The 22,919-nt window shown below is 35.7% G+C and overlaps 1 protein-coding gene across 6 annotated transcripts; it reads right to left on the bottom strand.

Moving 5' to 3' along the window:
* Positions 1-324: 324 nt before the first annotated feature.
* LOC136773585 (general transcription factor 3C polypeptide 2) lies at positions 325-7,218 on the bottom strand. 6 transcript variants are annotated; one of them, XM_066727362.1, is made up of 5 exons: positions 7,064-7,218; positions 2,171-3,928; positions 1,047-2,050; positions 867-968; positions 325-796 (listed from the first exon to the last, which is right to left on the bottom strand). In XM_066727362.1, exons 2-5 carry the CDS (start codon positions 3,861-3,863, stop codon positions 608-610), a joined length of 2,988 nt encoding a protein of 995 aa, XP_066583459.1. In that variant the 5' UTR covers positions 3,864-3,928; positions 7,064-7,218; the 3' UTR covers positions 325-607. The 6 variants fall into 6 exon arrangements, with proteins under 6 accessions (XP_066583459.1, XP_066583458.1, XP_066583455.1 ...); XM_066727361.1 differs by having other exon boundaries at positions 1,047-2,092; XM_066727358.1 differs by having other exon boundaries at positions 327-796; positions 1,047-3,928.
* Between the last annotated feature and the right edge of the window lie 15,701 nt (positions 7,219-22,919).

Raw genomic sequence — 22,919 nt, forward strand, 5'->3', positions numbered from 1 at the left:
ACCACATAGAATATAGCATTCTTAAGGAGTTGGTTTTACCCGCCCTGAGGGCACTTTTCCACTTGCAACCGAACCGCTCTTGATTCGTGAACTACAACAATGTAGTACATATGTACATGCTACTGACCCGATATGAATTCTTCGTATCGAACTGGCAGCATGTAGGTAGGGATATTATGATATGATAAATAGTGTAGTTCTCGAATCGCAACGAGACTCGGTTGAATTCGATTCATGATTCAGTTACAACTGATGCAAAAATGTAGACACGCACCCGAGAAAATGCATCATTAGAATTTAGGGTTTGAACAACGAAAATCTCATCTTATTTGCTAACTGATACAATTTTAATTTCTATAAACTTTTCTACAAATAATAGTAGTTTTCATTCAAATTTAAAGTTTTTCTACTACATACGGTATTTTGTACTAAAAGTTCTCTTTTTCTCATGCAAGTAATTACATGTTTATTAAAAAATAAGTCGGTAATAATAATTTAAGCAATAAAAATCTAACTTAAATTATAAATTTTGTAATATATAATATAATGAGATAATTGATTAACATTGTATAAAGATAAAATAACAAATTTGTACAAATCTGATTTCTTATGCCATTGCATAATTGGTCTCTATACTATCTTTGTTTGCATTTAACATAGCCTCCACATGCTTCGGAAAAAGTTTGTCTATTTCATTGTTCATATTCATAAATTTAAAATTTAACAGTCTAACTAATCCATTTTGATACCCAGCTGCCATCCATAAACAGCTTACTGTATTTGGGTTCCATGTTACCTAGAACAAAAGTTTTTAATATGAATAGCTATAATTTATAACTATTATAACATACAACTAAATGTCATACTCTATTAACAGAAGCAAATGGATATTGTTCAATCTTAGATAATGGTAATTCAAATGGATACCATTTCGATTTTGATTCTTTTGCAGTCTCCTCTTTTTCCGTCTGCAATACAAAAAGCTTAAGATTAGATAACTGGAAACAAATAAATTACATCCAATAAAAAATAAAAGTCTAATTTACCGTTAAATTATCACAAAAAATAATTCCAAATCGACGCTTGCATCCCTCATATGTCTCTGGCATATAATGATATTCCTTAGACAATTTTGTATCTTTTTTATTCAGTTTAGAGTTTTCAGACATTTCTTCTTTAAAATCTATTATTTTAACAAAAGAATTGATTCGTCTGTTTTTCGGTATTACTTTTTCGATATCGCGATAGTAAAGTAATTGCTGAGGAAAAATAGTAATAATATCACCAGCCAAAGTTCCTTGGGCAACAGCATTAGTATGATCAGAAACTGCAACACCATAAACTGAAGAATTTGTAGGTAATATTGGGCACAATTTGAATCCGTGTTCCCGTACAGGAATTAAATAAGAATTTGTATGCTTCCATCCTAAAGCATCATCAAAAGAAATCATGGCGCAAGACCAATGGGTCATCCATTCTCCATTAGATATTATTCCCTTTTTAACACATTCCTGGGGAATATTAATATCTTCCACATCCCAAACTTTGTATAAACGATCAATACTACCTGATGCTATAAATCGATTTTTACTATGTGGAATTATTGTCAACATAGAAATTGCATGTGCATGTGCATAAAAATGTTTATAAGGTATCATGAATATTGTATTTTGTCGTTTTTCATTTAAAAGTGGTGATTCGGTTGCTAAATCCCATAAGGCTATGTAACCATTTGAGAAACCAGCAGCTAGTATATTGTGACTATGTTCTTTAGACCATGACAATTTTGTACATTGCCAGTTCTGTTTATTATTATCATACATTTCAGTACATACAACTAACGTTATAAGAGGATCTGTTTTGTATATTGGATATTCTTTTTTACTACTCTGGTTTGTACGTTTCAATTTTAACTCTTGAGGGAAAGGCAATGAATATATTTGAACAGAACTATCGGAGCATGCTGCAGCTAGCAGTCCCATCCTTGTAACTTTATCTTTTACTAAGTAATTCAGTTCTTTGGTTTCATAGCATCCAGATGGGCACCATTCTAAACACCAGACAGTACCATTATCATGTGCGATGCAATATGCTAATGAGGGAAGTGAACTTGGTAATTGAGTATTAAGATTCAAAGAACCTACATTCCATATTTGTATTAGATTATTACCTGAGTACGCTTTTCCCACAGCATAGTTATTATCTGGGTCTGGATGACAGCTAACTGCTAAAAATTGATTACAATTATTTTGCATAGATGGGGCTGGTATTGGTAACCATGCTAAAGCCCATACTGGACCACCAGCAAAGAACATTGGTATATCATTATCAAATCCACTTTCAAATATTTTAAACACTTTCCACTCTATTTTGGAATTGTCTATTCCTTCAGATTTATATGCATTTACACTTTTCGTTACCATTGATACTTCAAGTTTTGGTAAATATTTCTTGTAATCATTAGTTTGTATTGGTACAAAATTATTAGGGCTAAATTTTTCAAATAACTGCAATTTGTAATTTTTCAATTCAAATTCCAATGTCCATTTTAAAACAGGATTGTAAGTCTTGTCCCAATTCATTTTGTAGCGTTGAGGTAAAAATTCAAATGTATTCAAAGTTTTACTTCTATCTAGTGAATGTGACAATGATTTTAATATCCTATATTTTTTAGCATTTAATTCATCTTCATCTTCACTCTCTCCTACAACATAATCTTCTCTATCAGATGATTTTCCATCTGCATCATTAGCATGTATCTCCTCAATATGATCATATATCTCCTTTTCTAGTAAAGTAGAAAATTTACAAATCTTACATCTATAATCGGATTGAGCAGCAAATCCACATTTAGCATAGTGCTCGCAAATATCTTTGTATGAACTGGATATAAAAGTACAAGTGGCTGTTCTGCATTTTGCTTTACCCACAGACACTAAATTATCATTCCATTGTTTTTTAATGATTCCAGGAATTCTTCTTACATATTTAGGAAAACTAATCAAATTTCTAAAGCTCATATTATTCATTTTTGCTCTTTTAGTTAATGGATCATCAGCAACCTGTTCTGTAAATTCTTGAATTTTAGATACAGCTCTTTCTGCTGCCTTCCGTTTTGATTTTCCCTCTTGAGAATCTGATGACTCTTGTAGCAGTTTCTTTTGTTCCATTTGCCTATGGAATCTTTCGTGGAAGCTTATAGATGATGGTTTCATAATGGCTTTGCAAACAGGACAAGTCATTAACAGAGCTTTTTGCTCTTCTTCTGACTTTCCACAAAATTGTAAGTGTGATAAAAATCCATTAACACTACGTTTTACATCATTACACTGCTCACAATTTAATTTACCTCTTTTTTTTTTTATCGTAACTGCTAATATTTTTCGCAATAATTGTAAATCATTTTCCAAATCTATAGGTGTATCATGTTCACGCCAACCCATGTTATTGTGACGATGTAAATTATGAGAAGCCCACTGAAATTTTAAAACATTTTCATTACATCTACAACATTTTACCATTTGATTGCTCTGAGATATTGGATTTTTTGTATCATCCCTACTTATATCATTTCCAAGTCTTTCTAAATTTGTATGTTTAACCATGGCATCATTATATTTCTCATTGGCTCTAATCAACAATGTTGTTTTACCATGCTTATTATTACTTTCACCTGTTGATGTGTTATTTTCTAAATGATTATCGACATTGGTATCACAGTTCCATTTATCATCTGATGTAGAGTAAGGTAATGACGGTAAATATTCAGTATCAGAATTAATTGCTATCGATTTTTTTGGACGACCTCTGCTTCTTTTAGGTGGTCTACCCCTTTTTCGTTGCGAAAATAATTCATCATCCATTTTTCTTGGCTAATTAATCCAAACCGAGTGACACCGAGAACCGACAACGACTGCTGAGTGCTGACCTGCTGACAGCAGACAGAGTACGTGAGGTGACGTGAGGCGTCGTGAGTCGTGAGGTGAGATGTATGTACACTTCGGCCCAATAATCCTGTCCCAGGCAAGGGGAAGAGGAAATCAGAGGGGCGAGGGGATATCTAGTGAATTCTTGTCAGCACCGTTAAATTTTAGAACTGTTCTTATTTACGTCAGCAGAACTGTAACTAATTGCTCAAAGATCAGCAAAAGAATTAAGAACTTTAATAATTAAAGGAAGGAAAAGGATCAGATAAGTATTAATTAATAAAACACGTTAAATTGTAAATTGCTAAGAAAATATACTTTGTGGTTTTTTTAATTTGATTACAGATGAATTCCTCTTTTCGATAAAAGTCTGATTGTGGCAAATAAATATCTCTTTTTCAACTGGATCGGAAAGAAGTAGGCTACCGCTCGCACTTACTGGTGTTGCACAGTCATCCCAATATATATTAATTCATCTACAGCAATGGAAATGTTTAAGGTTACCTGTCAACTTAAAAATGAACTTGGCAATTATGAATTAATGACAATATAAAGTAATGTATTTTATATATATTTTATATTTATTTTGTCTACTGCTATACATATAACACATTGAATTTTTTTTTTTTGTTTTTTTAGATTTAGGTGCATGAGGAAATGCTGTTACGCATATCCTGGTCTTTGTAGGCCAGGATTATGTGGAAAGACCCCATTCAAGGTCAAGACTTCCCTGGGGGGAGTGGTTTTTTGATTGTCTTAAAAAAGACAGTCTCAACCAAGCCGCCACCCCCAAGTATACCCACTAAAACCCCCTGCACCGTACAGCCATTTGATCTGCAAGTTAGAAAACTGTAAGTATTATTAATACCTCAGTGCATAACCATTTGCTGCTACTAATTCGTGTAAACGGCCTGGGACAGAGTTTACAAGATTTCTGCATATCTCTGGTTGATCAATTAGCTCTTGCCACATTCTTTTTACATGGCTCCTTAATGCTTCTTTTGTCCTTTCTTCTTCAGGCCTCCAACGTTTCACGATGATTCCCCAAATGTTCTCTATGACATTGAGATCTGGAGATCTGGCTGGCCAATTAATTTTAAGGACGTCAGGATGCCTATCAAACCATTGTCTGGTCATGTTCGATGTGTGCACACTTGAATTATCCTGAACGAATTTTATTAATGGAGCCTGTTCGATGGGATATCTTCTTCGGACGCTTGGCAGCATGCAGTTCTCTAAAAGGCTAGTGTAAGTCACCGAATTCATTTTAGTGTCAATAGCAACCAATTCACCTACACCATGCTTTGATATCCAGCCCCAGAATGCAACACTAATCCTGTTGCTCCTATTTGTAGGCAAGACATATTTGTCATTATACCTATCTGCATCTGGACGCCAAACGTGTAATCTCCCATCTTCGGAGGATTGAAATACTTTTTCATCACTCCAGATGACGTCATCCCAGAATTCTTCTTCCACAGTCAGATACTGTAACGCAAATCCAATTCTCTGCTGCCTGTGATACTCAGATAGCTTAATTTTGTGAGCAGCATGATGACAATGTATGCCAGCTTCATGGAGTCTTCTGCGCACAGTCATTTTTGAAGCACGAAAGTCCAATTTGCTCAATACACTGCAGGAAGGCTGGAAAGGATCTTCATCCATTACACGAACAATCTGCCTATTTTGTTCTTCTGTTGTGATCCGCGGCCTTTTATTATTTATCCTTTCATCTTTTAGTCCTGCATATCCTTCTTCACTGTATTTTTTAATCCATCGATTAATAGTTCTTTTACTCAATTGCAATTGTTCAGCAATATCTACTGAACTCATTCCTCCCTTCCACAGACCAATAGCCTCTCCTTTTTTTATGTACAAATCACTATTATTTGGCATTTTGCAATTTATTTTATAAAGAACCACTTATAAAACTGTTTAAGCTGTATCAGCCATAAAACAAAGGAAAACAAACACGTATTTGTTTTCATTTGTTTAGCAGATAAAAACAGTAGTTGCTTTCCTTTGTTCTTTGGCTGATACATTATTTGCTTTCTTTTGTTTTATGACTGATACAGCTTAAACAGTTTTATAAGTGGTTCTTTATAAAATTAATTGCAAAATGCCAAATAATAGTAAAATGATAATGAAAAAAGGAAATGTTATCAGTCTGTGGAATCGAGGAATAAGTTCAGTAGATATTACTGAACAGTTGCAAGTGAATAAAACCACTAATAGAACAATCGTTTACCAATCATCTTAACATTTATAGAATCAATTAGTCAATAGAAAGGATATATCTAAGTTTATTTAAAAATAGTAAAGAAATATTGATATATGTCAAAAACTAGGAAGAACTAATGAGGCAAATAAATATCACGTAAGATGTAAAAGGATGTGGAAGATCAATACAACATTTGCAGAAACGCTATTTAACTTGTCTCACGTTAAATAATAAAAATCATTGCAACAAACATCTATCCTCTACAAACATAAAGTAGTTGTAATTTTGTTAGCAATATAAAGAATATATGATTACTATGAGAATATGTAATTACTATGTATACAATTTGGAAAGGGATGAAATAAAAATATTTTAATTGAACTAGCTTTAATTTATAATAACAGGAATCAAAACATTATCGTACATCATTATTAATTTACAATAAGACTTTGTTGTATATACACCAATCGTTTACATATTCACTATGATAACATTACGTAATAGTTATTGAAATGACTGGGCCACACAAAAATGATTCGTATATAAATGCTTCTTCGTTTATTGTTATATAAGTATTCCTTTCCTTAATTGTAACTCATTAGAAACAGGATTTCACCTGTAACAAAAATGAAATAACCACAAAGTATATTTCCTTAAAAATGTACAACAATTTTTATGTTTTCTTATTAATTAATACTCATCTGATATATATTTTCTTCTGTTATTTATTAAAATCCTTCCTTCTTTTTGCCGTAATACTTTTCCGAAAAAATTAGTTTTGTCTATGATACAAAAACGAAGGTTAACCGCGCCATTTGACAGCTACGGAGAAACTCCCTAGATATCCCCTCGCCCCTCTGATTTCCGCTTCCCCTTGCCTGGGACAGGATTATTGGGCCGAAGTGTACATACATACACTGTTCAAAACTGAATCATGTACAGGTATAGTTTCTGCTTCCCTATACTATCTTATAGCAAAAATTTAAAGACAACAGCAGACGAAACGCGACATCGATAAATATGAAGATGACGTTTTGGACGTAGTAAAAGTATTATCCAGAAAGCATATTATTTATGTTGGAAAGGTAGGGATGTTGAAAAATGGAATGGAAAATAATGCAAATATGGTGCATATATATAATATTATTTATCAAGTATAAAAAGGAAGAGATCGGATGTAATTTTCAGCCTATAAAGAGGAAAAAGCATCAGATAAGTATCGGGAGCAGTAAATCAAAAGAAAGATTAAAAAATATTTTGCTTTGTTAAATTAATCTTTCTTCTGACTTGCTGCTCCCGATACTTATCTGATGCTTTTTCCTCTTTATAGGCTGAAAATTGCATCCGATCTCTTCCCTTTTATACTTGATAAATAATATTATATATATGCACCATATTTGCATTATTTTCCATTCCATTTTTCGACATCCCTACATTTCCAACATAAATAATATGCTTTTTGGATAATGCTTTTACTAAGTCCAAAACGTCATCTCCATATTTGTCGATGTCGCGTTTCGTCTGCTTTTGTCTTTAAATTTTTGCTATAAGATAGTACATATGTATAGAGGAGTTGAGATGGTTGAGTGAGATCAGCGTTGCCAAGTGTAGTATAATTATACACTATTGCTCAATAATCTTGCGTCAGGCGAGGGGCAGTAGGGATAAGAGAGGCAAGGGGTTATCTAGGGAATTCTAGTGGACACCGTCAAATTTTTGATCGGCTATCCCTTTGACGCAAAAGAGCTGTCAAAAGCTAAATTAACCTGTATTTTGAAGAAATACAGAAACATAAATATTTTTAAAAAACAAATAAGAAGAAAGAAAGAAAGGATTTTAATAAATATATAAAGAAAAAATATCAGATGAGTATTAGTTAATAGGAAATGTTAAAGTAATTATAAATTATTAAGAAAATATACTTTGTGGTTTTTTTATTTCTGTTACAGGTTAAATGCTGTTTCTGATGAGTTTAAATTACAGCAAAGAAATATATATAGACCAATGAATAAAAAAGGACTAATTTATGAAGCATTTCTGTGTGGACCAGTTATTTCAATAATTATGGTTTAATTATGTTATAATAGTGATTGTGAAAGCATTTGGTGTATATACACAAAGAAATTCTATTATAAATTAATAATTATATATAATAATGTGTTGATTCCTATTACTATAAATTAAAGCTAGTTCAATTAAAATACTCGTTCTCTTTCTTCCTTATCCAAATTCTATACATACATAGTAATTAGATATTCTCATAGAATCTATCCTTTAAACTAATTAAATTGCAACTATTTGAAATGTGCAAGTCATAACTATTTGCTTCAATTATTTGTATTATTCAATGCGAGACAAATTGCATAGAGACTCTTCAAATTTCTTATTGATCTGTCACATTCTTTCACATCTTGTGTGACATTTATTTGCCTTGATTGTTCCTTCTTCTTCTAGTTTTCAACATATACCAATATTTCTCTAGATATTTTCAAATACGCTGAAGTATGCTTATTCTGCTGTCTAATTGATTCTATCAATGTGAGGATGATAGGTAAGCTATTGCTCTATTAAATTTGAAGAATCTAGACACTTCACTTAATTTATTGTACTTAAATATAATGTTTGGTACTTCGTCTACATGATATCTTTTCTTTACATTTGACAGGATATTGTCCTCCAATACATTCATGTATACTGCTGAGTTAATCTTGTTTTCAGCTTCAAATAATTTTCCAACTACATATTTGGATATCCATTCCTAATATACAATACTTATTTTGTTACTCCTATTTGTTGTTGAGAATTATCTGTCTTAAATCCTTAATTTATCTAGTCGCCATATATATATTCTATTATTTTCAGATGATTGATATATCTTACTACCAATTCTGTCAACATTATAATAGGAGTAACAAAATAAATATATTCTATATTCAAAATGTATATCCAAACACGTAGTTGAAAAACTATTCGAAGCTGAAAGCAAAATGAACTCATTAGTATACACATACCTTCTAAAGAACTTTATCTTCCCAAGTACTATGAAAACATATCTCACAAAAGAGATACCAAATTTAAATAACATCATTCAAATGCCTATTTTTCAAATTTAACTAGACAATGGTTTATCAATGATTTCAATATTTATAAAATTAATTAGAGATCAGCAGAATCATCAGATCTGCGTATAATAATTAATGATTGTAAAATTATTTTTATATGTTATAGACTAGAAGAAAATAGTGCAAAGGAGGCATATAAATGTCATAAAAGATAATATGTAGAAGGATGTGACATATTAATAAGAAATTTGCAGAGGCTCTATGCAATTTCTCTTACAATGAATAATAAATATCATTGAAGCAAATAGTTATGACTTGCACATTCCAAATAGTTACAATTTAATTAGTTTAAAGAATAGATTCTACGAGAATATGTAATTACTATGTATGTATAGAATTCAGATAAGGAGGAAAGAAAAAGAATATTTTAATTGAACTAGCTTTAATTTATAGTAATAAGAATCAACACATTATTATATATAATTATTAATTTATAATAAAATTTCTTTGTGTATATACACCAAACGCTTACACATTCACTATTAGAACATTACATCATAATTATTGAAATGACTGGTCCACACAGAAATGCTTCATAAATTAGTCCTTTTTTATTTATTGGTCTAAATATATTTCTTTTCTGTAATTTAAGCTCATCAGAAACAGCATTTAACCTGTAACAGAAATAAAAAAACCACAAAGTATATTTTCTTAATAATTAACAATTACTTTAACATTTCCTATTAACTAATACTCATCTGATATTTTTTCTTTATATATTTATTAAAATCCTTTCTTTCTTTCTTCTTATTTGTTTTTTAAAAATATTTATGTTTCTGTATTTCTTCAAAATACAGGTTAATTTAGCTTTTGACAGCTCTTTTGCGTCAAAGGGATAGCCGATCAAAAATTTGACGGTGTCCACTAGAATTCCCTAGATAACCCCTTGCCTCTCTTATCCCCACTGCCCCTCGCCTGACGCAAGATTATTGAGCAATAGTGTACTACCGTAGTATAATTTTCCTATAGCGTAGTATCCTGATACTACGCTACAGTTTCTGTTCCCTGCGGGATCCTACGCTATAGTTTCTGTTCACTGCGGGATCCTACGCTACAGTTTCTGTCCTTGCGGGATACAACCAATGCCAGGTATGGCTTTTTCTAATGTTTCGATGCATTTAGGAACTGCTTTAAAAAGACACCAGCGCTCTTACTATGTAGTACTAATACGCGCGCCTATGTATAACTCATCCTCGCTTATCTCGTATATACACAATGGGAAATTAAATCATATGTAGCTCAGGCATCAGATAGTGTAGTAATGAATTAAATAATATAATTCAACCCGGGAAAGAAAACTATAGTATAATTAACGGGAATCCGTATACCGACATTACATAGCGAAAACTATTCCGCATGCAACGTCGTCATTTGTTGACGGATTGTAAAGTTATTACAGGTTTTTGGAAATGCCAGAAGTTTATCTACTAAGTTACGTTAGGAAAATTAACAAAAAATGAAAAAAAATTTTTGTTTAAATAAATATATTAACATTATTGAGAAACAACAATTAAATCGCAAAATCCCCCAACGTACTTTACTAGATAATGTTCATACGTTTCCAAAAAGTCCACAAAAATGCAAATCTGTCAAGAAATGACGATGCAGCATGCAAAATAAATAATGGAAGAATTTCGTGTTCGGGAAGTCGCCAACTCGAAATTCTTCCATTATTTATTTTGCATGCAGCATCGTCATTTCTTGACAGATTTGCATTTTTGTGGACTTTTTGGAAACGTATGAACATTATCTAGTAAAGTACGTTGGGGGATTTTGCGATTTAATTGTTGTTTCTCAATAATGTTAATATATTTATTTAAACAAAAAATTGTTTTCATTTTTTGCTAATTTTCCTAACGTAACTTAGTAGATAAGCTTCTGGCATTTCCAAAAATCTGTAATAACTTTACAATCCGTCAACAAATGACGACGCTGCATGCGAAATAGTTTTCGCCCTGTAATGTTGGTATACGGATTCCCGTTAAGGTGTGGTGTGCTCTTGGCACTTCTACAAGATTCCCAAAGATCAGAAAATTAATTCGAATCATTTACTAATCGGAAGGGATCTTGTAGAAGTGAGCCCCCCCACCACGACAAGGTGGCACACCGTCGGGGAGGGAGGCGGCGCCGCCTCACCTGAAACAAAAAGAAAACAAAAATATACTTGAAAAAACGAGTATTCAACCCGAAATGTGGAAGGATTTTCAAAGAGAATATTTCCACATTTCAGATTCTAATTAGGAATTTCAAAGACAGACAAAGATATAAATTAATGAAGCATGCTACAAAAAGTGAATGAATAGAGAAACTAACTAAATTGTTACTTCTTTCTAGCTGTTAATTGAAAAGCTTCCTCCTCTCGAGCGTGAATGTTAATTCACACAAAGGTCAACCAGATCATGACTGATACTCTCCTCAGTGACTAATTACCCTTACTTTCTTTGTCCCTTGGTGTGGATCCGAGTTGTCACACGAAGAACTACTACGTCGAGGAAACGATTTACACATCAATAAAGATGGACCCCTATTAGGTGAACTTAATGAGCCAACGTCGAGAGTCCACAAGGACAAAGTAAGTAAGGGTTGATAGTCGCTGAAGGAGGATCAGCCCGAGCCAGTTGACACTCGAGAGTCCACTTCTCAATAAACACCTGTACTTGAATTAACAATGAATGAAAATAATAAGATTAAATTTATCTATCCTTGAAATTATTTAAATAAATGTGGACTTAAGTAAACGGGCTGGTAATTAAGCCCTACTCGTTGACAGCCTTGTCCTACAAGAGTCCTTCCTAAAACATAAAATAAATTAAACAAGTATGAGAAATAAAAAAATTAATTATTTGCCAGTACGTCCTCTCCCGATGATGTCCCGATTCCAAGTGAGGGTTTGACTTGGTCCAACCCAGGATGGCAATGGCGCATGATTAGTGTTGGATTTATGTCGATATTGGGAAAATGCGGTCACTATCCATGGCTCTCTCCCGCTCCAACTGAAACAGAAAGAAAACAAAAATAAAATTGAAAAAACGAGTATTCAGCCCGAAATGTGGAAGGATTTTCAAGGAAAATATTTCCACATTTCAGATTCTAATTGGGAATTTCAAGGACAGACAAAGATATAAATTAATGAAGCATGCTACAAAAAGTGAATGAACAGAGAAGCTAACGAAATTGTTACTTCTTTCCAGCGGTTAGTTGAGAAGCTTCCTCCTCTCGAGCGTGAATGTTAATTCACACAAAGGTCGACCAGATCACGGCTGATACTCTCCTCAGTGACTAATTACCCTTACTTTCTTTGTCCCTTGGTGTGGATCCGAGTTGTCACACGAAGAACTACTACGTCGAGGAAACGATTTACACATCAATAAAGATGGACCCCTATTAGGTGAACTTAATGAGCCAACGTCGAGAGTCCACAAGGACAAAGTAAGTAAGGGTTGATAGTCGCTGAAGGAGGATCAGCCCGAGCCAGTTGACACTCGAGAGTCCACTTCTCAATAAACACCTGTACTTGAATTAACAATGAATGAAAATAATAAGATTAAATTTATCTATCCTTGAAATTATTTAAATAAATGTGGACTTAAGTAAACGGGCTGGTAATTAAGCCCTACTCGTTGACAGCCTTGTCCTACAAGAGTCCTTCCTAAAACATAAAATAAATTAAACAAGTATGAGAAATAAAAAAATTAATTATTTGCCAGTACGTCCTCTCCCGATGATGTCCCGATTCCAAGTGAGGGTTTGACTTGGTCCAACCCAGGATGGCAATGGCGCATGATTAGTGTTGGATTTATGTCGATATTGGGAAAATGCGGTCACTATCCATGGCTCTCTCCCGCTCCAACTGAAACAGAAAGAAAACAAAAATAAAATTGAAAAAACGAGTATTCAGCCCGAAATGTGGAAGGATTTTCAAGGAAAATATTTCCACATTTCAGATTCTAATTGGGAATTTCAAGGACAGACAAAGATATAAATTAATGAAGCATGCTACAAAAAGTGAATGAACAGAGAAGCTAACGAAATTGTTACTTCTTTCCAGCGGTTAGTTGAGAAGCTTCCTCCTCTCGAGCGTGAATGTTAATTCACACAAAGGTCGACCAGATCACGGCTGATACTCTCCTCAGTGACTAATTACCCTTACTTTCTTTGTCCCTTGGTGTGGATCCGAGTTGTCACACGAAGAACTACTACGTCGAGGAAACGATTTACACATCAATAAAGATGGACCCCTATTAGGTGAACTTAATGAGCCAACGTCGAGAGTCCACAAGGACAAAGTAAGTAAGGGTTGATAGTCGCTGAAGGAGGATCAGCCCGAGCCAGTTGACACTCGAGAGTCCACTTCTCAATAAACACCTGTACTTGAATTAACAATGAATGAAAATAATAAGATTAAATTTATCTATCCTTGAAATTATTTAAATAAATGTGGACTTAAGTAAACGGGCTGGTAATTAAGCCCTACTCGTTGACAGCCTTGTCCTACAAGAGTCCTTCCTAAAACATAAAATAAATTAAACAAGTATGAGAAATAAAAAAATTAATTATTTGCCAGTACGTCCTCTCCCGATGATGTCCCGATTCCAAGTGAGGGTTTGACTTGGTCCAACCCAGGATGGCAATGGCGCATGATTAGTGTTGGATTTATGTCGATATTGGGAAAATGCGGTCACTATCCATGGCTCTCTCCCGCTCCAACTGAAACAGAAAGAAAACAAAAATAAAATTGAAAAAACGAGTATTCAGCCCGAAATGTGGAAGGATTTTCAAGGAAAATATTTCCACATTTCAGATTCTAATTGGGAATTTCAAGGACAGACAAAGATATAAATTAATGAAGCATGCTACAAAAAGTGAATGAACAGAGAAGCTAACGAAATTGTTACTTCTTTCCAGCGGTTAGTTGAGAAGCTTCCTCCTCTCGAGCGTGAATGTTAATTCACACAAAGGTCGACCAGATCACGGCTGATACTCTCCTCAGTGACTAATTACCCTTACTTTCTTTGTCCCTTGGTGTGGATCCGAGTTGTCACACGAAGAACTACTACGTCGAGGAAACGATTTACACATCAATAAAGATGGACCCCTATTAGGTGAACTTAATGAGCCAACGTCGAGAGTCCACAAGGACAAAGTAAGTAAGGGTTGATAGTCGCTGAAGGAGGATCAGCCCGAGCCAGTTGACACTCGAGAGTCCACTTCTCAATAAACACCTGTACTTGAATTAACAATGAATGAAAATAATAAGATTAAATTTATCTATCCTTGAAATTATTTAAATAAATGTGGACTTAAGTAAACGGGCTGGTAATTAAGCCCTACTCGTTGACAGCCTTGTCCTACAAGAGTCCTTCCTAAAACATAAAATAAATTAAACAAGTATGAGAAATAAAAAAATTAATTATTTGCCAGTACGTCCTCTCCCGATGATGTCCCGATTCCAAGTGAGGGTTTGACTTGGTCCAACCCAGGATGGCAATGGCGCATGATTAGTATTGGATTTATGTCGATATTGGGAAAATGCGGTCACTATCCATGGCTCTCTCCCGCTCCAACTGAAACAGAAAGAAAACAAAAATAAAATTGAAAAAACGAGTATTCAACCCGAAATGTGGAAGGATTTTCAAGGAAAATATTTCCACATTTCAGATTCTAATTGGGAATTTCAAGGACAGACAAAGATATAAATTAATGAAGCATGCTACAAAAAGTGAATGAACAGAGAAGCTAACGAAATTGTTACTTCTTTCCAGCGGTTAGTTGAGAAGCTTCCTCCTCTCGAGCGTGAATGTTAATTCACACAAAGGTCGACCAGATCACGGCTGATACTCTCCTCAGTGACTAATAACCCTTACTTTCTTTGTCCCTTGGTGTGGATCCGAGTTGTCACACGAAGAACTACTACGTCGAGGAAACGATTTACACATCAATAAAGATGGACCCCTATTAGGTGAACTTAATGAGCCAACATCGAGAGTCCACAAGGACAAAGTAAGTAAGGGTTGATAGTCACTGAAGGAGGATCAGCCCGAGCCAGTTGACACTCGAGAGTCCACTTCTCAATAAACACTTGTACTTGAATTAACAATGAATGAAAGTAATAAAAGTAAATTTGCCTATCCTTGAAATTATTTAAATAAATGTGGACTTAAGTAAACGGAGAGTGTTTACTTCCTACTCCTTGGTAGCCTTGTCCTGTAAGCGTCCTTCCTAAAACATAAAATAAATTAAACAAGTATGAGAAATAAGAAAAGAATATATTTGCCTGTACGTCTTCCTCCAACGACGGCTCGATTCCGAATGATGGTTTGACTCACTCCAACCCAGGGTGGCAATGGCGCATGATTGGTGTCGATTCGTTATAGGGTTTATATCGTTATTGGATACGGGGTCACTATCCATGGTCCTCTAGCGCTCGACCTGAAACAAACAAAAAAATTAGAATAAATTTGGAAAAGAACGAGAATTCAACCCGAAATGTGGAAGGATTTTCAAAGAGAATATTTCCACATTTCAGATTCTAATTAGGAATTTCAAAGACAGACAAAGATATAAATTAATAAAGCATGCTACAAAAAGTGAATGAATAGAGAAACTAACTAAATTGTTACTTCTTTCTAGCTGTTAATTGAAAAGCTTCCTCCTCTCGAGCGTGAATGTTAATTCACACAAAGGTCAACCAGATCATGACTGATACTCTCCTCAGTGACTAATTACCCTTACTTTCTTTGTCCCTTGGTGTGGATCCGAGTTGTCACACGAAGAACTACTACGTCGAGGAAACGATTTACACATCAATAAAGATGGACCCCTATTAGGTGAACTTAATGAGCCAACATCGAGAGTCCACAAGGACAAAGTAAGTAAGGGTTGATAGTCACTGAAGGAGGATCAGCCCGAGCCAGTTGACACTCGAGAGTCCACTTCTCAATAAACACCTGTACTTGAATTAACAATGAATGAAAATAATAAGATTAAATTTATCTATCCTTGAAATTATTTAAATAAATGTGGACTTAAGTAAACGGACTGGTAATTAAGCCCTACTCGTTGACAGCCTTGTCCTACAAGAGTCCTTCCTAAAACATAAAATAAATTAAACAAGTATGAGAAATAAAAAAATTAATTATTTGCCAGTACGTCCTCTCCCGATGATGTCCCGATTCCAAGTGAGGGTTTGACTTGGTCCAACCCAGGATGGCAATGGCGCATGATTAGTGTTGGATTTATGTCGATATTGGGAAAATGCGGTCACTATCCATGGCTCTCTCCCGCTCCAACTGCAACAGAAAGAAAACAAAAATAAAATTGAAAAAACGAGTATTCAACGCGAAATGTGGAAGGATTTTCAAGGAAAATATTTCCACATTTCAGATTCTAATTGGGAATTTCAAGGACAGACAAAGATATAAATTAATGAAGCATGCTACAAAAAGTGAATGATCAGAGAAGCTAACGAAATTGTTACTTCTTTCCAGCGGTTAGTTGAGAAGCTTCCTCCTCTCGAGCGTGAATGTTAATTCACACAAAGATCGACCAGATCACGGCTGATACTCTCCTCAGTGACTAATAACCCTTACTTTCTTTGTCCCTTGGTGTGGATCCGAGTTGTCACACGAAGAACTACTACGTCGAGGAAACGATTTACACATCAATAAAGATGGACCCCTATTAGGTGAACTTAATGAGCCAACATCGAGAGTCCACAAGGACAAAGTAAGTAAGGGTTGATAGTCACTGAAGGAGGATCAGCCCGAGCCAGTTGACACTCGAGAGTCCACTTCTCAATAAACACTTGTACTTGAATTAACAATGAATGAAAGTAATAAAAGTAAATTTGCCTATCCTTGAAATTATTTAAATAAATGTGGACTTAAGTAAACGGAGAGTGTTTACTTCCTACTCCTTGGTAGCCTTGTCCTGTAAGCGTCCTTCCTAAAACATAAAATAAATTAAACAAGTATGAGAAATAAGAAAAGAATATATTTGCCTGTACGTCTTCCTCCAACGACGGCTCGATTCCGAATGATGGTTTGACTCACTCCAACCCAGGGTGGCAATGGCGCATGATTGGTGCCGATTCGTTATAGGGTGTATATCGTTATTGGATACGGGGTCACTATCCATGGTCCTCTAGCGCTCGACCTGAAACAAACAAAAAAATTAGAATAAATTTGGAAAAGAACGAGAATTCAACCCGAAATGTGGAAGGATTTTCAAAGAGAATATTTCCACATTTCAGATTCTAATTAGGAATTTCAAAGACAGACAAAGATATAAATTAATAAAGCATGCTACAAAAAGTGAATGAATAGAGAAACTAACTAAATTGTTACTTCTTTCTAGCTGTTAATTGAAAAGCTTCCTCCTCTCGAGCGTGAATGTTAATTCACACAAAGGTCAACCAGATCATGACTGATACTCTCCTCAGTGACTAATTACCCTTACTTTCTTTGTCCCTTGGTGTGGATCCGAGTTGTCACACGAAGAACTACTACGTCGAGGAAACGATTTACACATCAATAAAGATGGACCCCTATTAGGTGAACTTAATGAGCCAACATCGAGAGTCCACAAGGACAAAGTAAGTAAGGGTTGATAGTCACTGAAGGAGGATCAGCCCGAGCCAGTTGACACTCGAGAGTCCACTTCTCAATAAACACCTGTACTTGAATTAACAATGAATGAAAATAATAAGATTAAATTTATCTATCCTTGAAATTATTTAAATAAATGTGGACTTAAGTAAACGGACTGGTAATTAAGCCTTACTCGTTGACAGCCTTGCCCTATACTTGTCCCTCTTAAAACTTAAAAAAATTAAGCAAGTATGAAAAGTAGAAAAATAATTAGGATATTTGTCAGTACGTCCTCCTCTGATGACGGTTTGACGCCAAATAATGGTTTGTCTTTCACCAACTGATGAGAAAAGGGTACAGGGTTGGTATGAATTCCATATCGAATATATATCGATATTGGACAGTTTTGCCACTAGGAATAGTCCTCTTCCACTCCACCTGAAAATAAGAAATGTTAATAAAATTTGAAAAAACGAGTATTTAACCTGAAATATGGAAGGTTTTTCAAACAAAATATTTCCATATTTCATTTTATAATTTGGAATTTCAAGAACTGGCAAAAATGGTATTTAATACGAAGATTCTACCAAAAACATACGATTATAAAAAAAAAGGAAAATGGTATTTGATTCTAGTTATTAATTGACATGCATCTTTCTCTCGAGAGAGTGAACGTTAATTCAATTAAGATGTGCCTTTATTAGTTGAACTGGACATGTGGGAAGATAGAATCTCCGTGGAAAATGAAGTTGAGGTGATTCCCTTTATTTTAAAAGGAATTAAGAAACCTGAAAATGATACCCTACCTAATACCGAAAACTATAATGACTATCTAATTCACAAAGCTAAAGAGCCTACATATAACGCCAATCTAAACCTAATGAAAAACAGAAAATACGCGCAAAATAGAAATAGACGATACGGAGGATCTGAAAAACATTAAAAACAAAACAAGAAATGATTTTAACCGAAGAATGGCCAACTGTAACCTACTGATAGGTTTTTGGTCATTCTTTAGTTAATAATAAAAATTTCCACGGTTTTACCCGTGGGACTCACTCATTCAGCGAACTCCCAGCCATAATTCATACATATTCTGTGATAATACCGAAGATGGGAGTGGTGATGTTGATGGCGATGATAATGGCGTTTATGATGACGATGGAGATGAGGACGCTGACGTTATGCACTCGCGAAAAAATGATTTTTAAACGGCACTGCGCGAATTCTTTTTAAGGTACACTTCTCGCGACAACCGCACTACGCGACGAGCACTTCACGACTGACACTACGAGACTCGGATTATTCAAAAAGCACTACGCGACGCGATTTCTTTTTAACGAACACTACCGGGATAACCGCACTACGCGACGAGCAGTTCACGACTGTCACTACAAATTCTAATTTATAAATCAGCAGTGCGCTACGCGATTTCTTTTTAACGTACACTACGCAGGAGAACCGCACTACGCGACGAGCACTTTACAACTGACACTACAGACTCGGATTTTTAATGTAGCAGTGCGCTACGCGATTTCTTTTTAACGTACACTACCGGGACAACCGCACTACGCGACAAGCAGTTCACGACTGACACTACAGACTCGGATTTTTGAAGCAGCTGTGCGCTACGCGATTTCTTTTTAACGAACACTACGCGAGAGAACCGCACTACGCGACGAGCACTACACAACTGACACTTCGAGACTTGGATTTTTAAAGTAGCAGTGCGCTACGCGATTTCTTTTTAACGAACACTACGCGAGAGAACCGCACTACGCGACGAGCACTACACAACTGACACTTCGAGACTTGGATTTTTAAAGTAGCAGTGCGCTACGCGATTTCTTTTTAACGTACACTACCGGGACAACCGCACTACGCCACGAGCAGTTCACGACTGACACTACAGACTCGGATTTTTAAAGCAGCTGTGCGCTACGCGATTTCTTTTTAACGAACACTACGCGGAAGAACCGCACTACGCGACGAGCACTTCACAACTGTCATTCCAAATTCTGATTTTTAAATCAGCAGTGCACTACGCGATTTCTTTTTAACGTACACTACGCAGGAGAACTGCACTACGCGACGAGCAGTTCACGACTGACACTACAGACTCGGATTTTTAAAGCAGCAGTGCGCTACGCGATTTCTTTCAAACGTACACTACGCGGGAGAACCGCACTACGCGACGAGCACTTCACAACATACACTACAGACTCGGATTCTTAAATTAGCAGTGCGCTACGCGATTTCTTTTTAACGAACACTACCGGGACAACCGCACTACGCGACGAGCAGTTCACGACTGACACTACAGACTCGGATTTTTAAAGCAGCTGTGCGCTACGCGATTTCTTTTTAACGAACACTACGCGGAAGAACCGCACTACGCGACGAGCAGTTCACGACTAATACTACAGACTCGGATTTTTAAAGTAGCAGTGCGCTACGCGATTTCTTTTAAACGTACACTACGCGGGAGAACCGCACTACGCGACGAGCACTTCACAACTGACACTACAGACTCGGATTCTTAAATTAGCAGTGCGCTACGCGATTTCTTTTTAACGAACACTACGCGAGAGAACCGCACTACGCGACGAGCACTTCACAACTGACACTTCGAGACTCGTATTTTTAAAGTAGCAGTGCGCTACGCGATTTCCTTTAAACGTACACTACGCGGGAGAACCGCACTACGCGACGAGCAGCTCACGACTGACACTACAGACTCGGATTCTTAAATCAGCAGTGCGCTACGAGATTTCTTTTTAACGAACACTACACGAGAGAACCGCACTACGCGACGAGCACTTCACGACTGACACTACGAGACTCGGATTATTCAAAAGGCACTACGCGACGCGATTTCTTTTTAACGTACACTACTGGGACAACCGCACTACGCGACGAGCACTTCACGACTGACACTAAAAGACTCGGATTTTTCAAACTGCACTGCGCGACGCGATTTGTCTTTAACCTATACTATGCGGGACAACCGCACTCCGCGACGAACACTTATCGACTGACACTACGAAACTCGGATTATTCAAAAGGCACTACGCGACGCGATTTCTTTTTAACGTACACTACCGGGACAACCGCACTACGCGATGAGCAGTTCACGACTGACACTACAGACTCGGATTTTTAAAGCAACTGTGCGCTACGCGATTTCTTTTTAACGAACACTACGCGAGAGAACCGCGCTACGCGACGAGCACTTCACAACTGACACTTCGAGACTCGTATTTTTAAAGTAGCAGTGCGCTACGCGATTTCCTTTAAACGTACACTACGCGGGAGAACCGCACTACGCGACGAGCAGCTCACGACTGACACAACGAGACTCGGATTATTCAAACGGTATACGCGCGACGCGAATTTTATTTCAACGTATACTACGCGGGACAACCGCACTGCGCGCCGAACACTTATCGATTGACACTTCGAAACTCGGATTTTTCAAACGGCACTGCGCGAAGCGAATTTTATTTTAACGTATACTACACGGGACAACCGCATTCCGCGACGAGCACTTAGCGACTGAAACTACGAAACTCGGATTTTTCAAATGGCACTGCTCGGCGCGATTTTTATTTCAACGTATAATACGCGGGACAACCGCATTCCACGACGAACACTTATCGACTGACACTTCGAAACTCGGATTTTTCAAACGGCACTGCGCGAGGAGAATTTTATTTTAACGTATACTACTCGGGACAACCGCATTCCGCGACGAGCACTTATCGAATGACACTACGAAACTAGGATTTTTCAAACGACACTCCTCGACGTGAAATTTTTAAACGCGCTCTCTCACTCTTTAGTGAAGTCGCTAACCGTAACAGAAATAAATGATTGCATGTAATTTTATAGAGTTAATTTTAACTTATTTAACTTTAATATAATTAAAGTAAAACTGGCAGGCTTTAACAGTCTTTGAGGCTTCTGTCTTTATTCGCTGCAGCACTCACACACACATACACAATAGACACGCTCCGCACTGACTGTAGTCACAAATTTTCTATCTATTACGCGAATTATACACAGATAAAAGCTTTTATTTTCATCACACACTGCATTCATTACTATATATTCTATTAAAATATCCTAACTGCATTACTTAAATTTTCCTCTTGACATAATTAAATATGCGGAAATTATATAGAAAAGTTAAGTTTAATTTTTAAACAATTTATCGTCACCAATGCCGAATACTTATAATTGCACAACACTATTAAAAAATTTTAACCAGAATTTTAAATTTATTTAGAAACTAATAATAATTAATAAAATCTTAAATAAATTTAAATTGTTTGTATAAAAATAATAAAAGCTAATTCAATTTATTTAAATTTTATAAAACGCGGCACAATTTTATTAATATTATAAAATAAATAGCTCATATGTGATGAAAATAAAACATTAAATTATTTTTAATCGCGACTAATTTAAACTAAATGTCAGTACTCAGTGGTTACGAAAAACTACAACGCAGGATCCACTGACGACCGGTACGCGGATAATTGATAACTGAGTTGATGTACCCGCTACGCGAGAGGGCTATGCGGAACAGGTATCGGCTATCGCTTATTGTGGGCAGGTTAATTAGCAATCGCACCTGATTGGTTACAATTTGAGATATTCCGCAAATCAGTTGCGACTGCTATCGGTATGAGTAGGATCTCTTTCACCAACTTTTAAAATGATTATTTTGCCAAGTACGGATTGACCATTTTTCGAAAATACTTATGCTAATACATTGCAATGTTAACAATTTTATATCATATGGCAAATTTAGCGTTTTAAAAGCCAGTGAAAAAGAATCTTAACGAGTAGTACCTGTCCCGGATGGTATTTTTTTGAAGCGCGAGTTTCAGTTTATCTATCAAATTTCCGCGTATGAGTGGTCAGTAAATCGCGCTGTTTCTTTTTATAATCACTGACATTTATTTCGCATTAGTCGCGATTAAAAATAATGTAGTGTTTTATTTTCATCAAATACGTGCTATTTTATTATTATGTTAATAAAATTTTACCGCTCTTT

Source organism: Prorops nasuta, unplaced genomic scaffold (assembly GCF_024137725.1).
Source record: "Prorops nasuta isolate Cenicafe-Biocafe unplaced genomic scaffold, Cenicafe_Pnas_1.2 PNAS00005, whole genome shotgun sequence".
NCBI lineage: Eukaryota > Metazoa > Arthropoda > Insecta > Hymenoptera > Bethylidae > Prorops > Prorops nasuta.

Excerpts from the sequence above, each read along its gene's own strand:
- LOC136773585 (XM_066727358.1), bottom strand. The coding sequence starts at position 3,863 with ATGGATGATGAATTATTTTCGCAACGAAAAAGGGGTAGACCACCTAAA. Across the intron at positions 969-1,046 it reads TTTTTTGTGATAATTTAACG|ACGGAAAAAGAGGAGACTGC; the intron begins GTAAATTAGACT and ends TTTGTATTGCAG. Across the intron at positions 797-866 it reads CATTTGCTTCTGTTAATAGA|GTAACATGGAACCCAAATAC; the intron begins GTATGACATTTA and ends CTTTTGTTCTAG.